This window comes from Fusarium odoratissimum (assembly GCF_000260195.1).
Source record: "Fusarium odoratissimum NRRL 54006 unplaced genomic scaffold supercont1.171, whole genome shotgun sequence".
NCBI classification, from domain to species: Eukaryota; Fungi; Ascomycota; class Sordariomycetes; order Hypocreales; family Nectriaceae; genus Fusarium; species Fusarium odoratissimum.
In genome coordinates this window covers 1-2,851 of record NW_022158859.1, presented here as the reverse complement: position 1 = coordinate 2,851, position 2,851 = coordinate 1, and the positions used below count along the sequence as shown (strand labels likewise).

The following is a 2,851-nucleotide window of genomic DNA, read 5'->3' as shown; positions in this document are numbered from 1 at the left end:
GAAGAAGAACAGGGGGGGCGGGGGTATGCCTGTGTTTCTGGTGGCCGCGAAGAAGGCATCCAGAAGGCAACCAAAACATAATGCGACCAATATATTCAGCGCCACAAAAGATCGCCTATTTAGCATACTGTGTAGGCCCCTGAATACCGATTTTCCAGTCTTCTCTAACCAATATAAACCTCTGCCGCGGTCCGCGTGCATTCCCTCTTTCTTGCTCGGATTTCCACACCTCTCGTGCTTTCTCACGACGACTCTCACTATTCACAAGCCGAGATTTCTCCTTTGAGTTTATATCAGTTACAACAGCTCTGCCGCTCTTCTGGAAGACTCTTTTTATTCGAGGCTCCATCATGGGTGGTGGACCCGATAAGTCCGAGGTCCCGTCGCGGGTCGACCCTTCCGGCGCATCAGAAGATGCTCCTGACGAGTACATCAGGACTGACACCATCAACCCGACTGGCACTGGACTGGCAGGGAGCAACACAATAGCCGCCCTATGACCGACTCCGTGTCTCACGACACTTCGGAGGTGCTGGCTGTGACAGAGCTTGATGGTGCATCATCGCAGTCTCCCCGGCCCGACAAGGGCGACGCCGTTGATATTGAGAGCCACGAGAACACCAAAGTGAACGACAGCGATGACGATACGGCAACTGTCACTGGCGAGAGATAAGATCCTGCCAATGCCGTCGCCACGGAGGTCGAGGTCGTCAAGACCGACAATCAAGACGCAGTGCATGACCCTGAAAGATTATCAAGCAGCCTGAGACCCGTCCAATTACCCACGATCAATTGGTGGCCGAAGTGAAGGGTATCTATGCCGGCTTGGGGATGGTAGAAAAGAAATGCATAGAAGTCGACGACGGCCAGATGCCCTGGACAGACGGTCCGCCCGACATTCCCAGCTACCTATTGACGATCCCGGAGGCCATGTTGATACTGCTTAAGAGGGCAATATGGAACCAGCGCAAACTGTTCGTCTTTGGTACGTCAAGGCTCAAAAGGGCGCCACAAAGGGAGATAAGAAGCCTTGGACCCTCGAAGCAACCAAGGACTTGCCCGTGTCTTAAAAGACGGCTCCGCAAGTTGAAGACCCCAAGGACTATCTGCATGGATTCCAGGTGGCTCTGGAGTTGCGTGCCAAGAAACTTGGATGGCCTGACTATGAGCAGCTAGCCGCCGTCAATGCGGCCAAATGGGCGAAGAGGCTCGCAAGAAGGTGATAGACGGGAAATACTACCTCAACATTGGATACGACTTGGTCGACCAGTTATTGCGCGATCTCGAAACCGTCAAAAGCAGAGCAAAAGAGCCAGCTCTGGGCCTCTTGGCCATCTGGCCATTCATCCACGCGGGCTGCCATCGCCTCTGGAACATGGTTCGAGCCCTTCTTGTCTTCCTCTGCTTTCGCTTGTGCGGCCTGACAAAGTCCGAGTCTGAGAAGACGCCCGCAATCGAATTGCCAATCTATGTCGAAATCAGGCCGCTGAGTGATCAGAGCCGGTACAAAAAGGTTGGCACGGAATATTGGGTGCTGGTCTCCGGTCGATGGATCCGTAGTCTCAGAGGCGAGCAGTATGCAGCTCTCATTGCGCAGCACCGCACAGCTTTACACGAACATCACGACTTTTTGTTGGCCTCGCAGCACCCCTAGGCACCGCCAGCGCTCCGTAGGCTCGCGACAAAGCATAACATGCCGGCAAGAATGTGGACGCACGGCATACATTCCTTTCTCGAGGTCTTGCGCACACGACTTCCAGAATCTCAGGATACAATGGACCAGTTCATCATACTGGCGTATAGTTTAATATCTTTGGTGGGCGAGACCATCCCGAGCTTCCGTCTTACCTGAGTCGAATGCAAAGGAGATTTAGCACGATACGGGTAAGTAAAAGCGCCACCCCTGCTGCGTCCACTATACGATGGACAGGTGTGCCAACAGAGACTGATAATTGTTGCTTAGAATGGCTGTTGAAGAGAGGGACATAAACGCGAGGGAGCGCTGGAGGAATACTGCACGAGAGGAGTACACTCAGGCCCGGAACGATGACCCGACGGTCGGCCGCCACTACCATCACCTGGCCATTTTGGTCCAGCCCCGTTCCTCCTCGCCTGACACAAGTTTCGACGCCGATGTGTCCAGGTTTCTCTACTACACCAACTCTCTCGTCGTCAAAACCCCGTTTTACGCCGCGCGGAAGTCCGTGCTGACCGTTATCAAAACGATTGTTGGTCGGAATAAGGAGGCAGCTGAGAAACCGGTCAGCTTCCCCCAGACCGACCAGGACCACTTCCTTACCGCTGTTGCCCACCTGATTCTTGCCTCTCTGGAGCCTGAGACCCGTAAGGCAAACGGCTATGAGGGGAGCAGGAATAATCATCTCCAGACTGTCTATACAGCACTGGAGAAAATAAAGGTCGGTGGACCCGCCAAGACATCCAGACTTTGTCCAAGGTGTGTGCTGGCCCCACGGAATCGCGTTACACTCGTCTCTAACTGACCACTTGCAGCGCCCAACTCGGTCTCTTGCTCTGCCAGTTGCTACTTGGAATTCCTCTTGCTGATAATAGATGGAGCCCGATGATGGCGAAATTTGCCCCCGACCTTGTGACAGACGAGGACCGCTCCGATTCTGACGCCATGGCCAACGCGAGGGATATCCATGATGCAACGATCGAGCTGATCAACACCATGGTCCCGTATCTCTTGGAGGGCGCAGATACGCGTGCCTTAGGGGTGTGGAGATTCATCCTGGTAATCCTGATGTTCATGCGCTCCTTAAAGACGCGGCCCGCCCTGAGGGAATGGTGGTTCGGTTCGGCTTTCCACGCAGAGGCTCTCACGCCTTAC

The 2,851-nt window shown here is 54.2% G+C and overlaps 2 protein-coding genes across 2 annotated transcripts; both read left to right on the top strand.

Moving 5' to 3' along the window:
- Positions 1 to 350: 350 nt before the first annotated feature.
- Positions 351 to 1,654, top strand: FOIG_16782 (uncharacterized protein; the record flags this gene model as incomplete). Its single annotated transcript, XM_031218260.1, has 4 exons — positions 351 to 427; positions 475 to 655; positions 751 to 985; positions 1,173 to 1,654. 4 exons carry the CDS (start codon positions 351 to 353, stop codon positions 1,652 to 1,654), a joined length of 975 nt encoding a protein of 324 aa, XP_031052027.1.
- A 392-nt stretch (positions 1,655 to 2,046) lies between these two features.
- FOIG_16781 (uncharacterized protein) lies at positions 2,047 to 2,211 on the top strand (the record flags this gene model as incomplete). The annotated part of the gene is made up of 1 exon (XM_031218259.1): positions 2,047 to 2,211. One exon carries the CDS (start codon positions 2,047 to 2,049, stop codon positions 2,209 to 2,211), a length of 165 nt encoding a protein of 54 aa, XP_031052026.1.
- Positions 2,212 to 2,851: the final 640 nt, after the last annotated feature.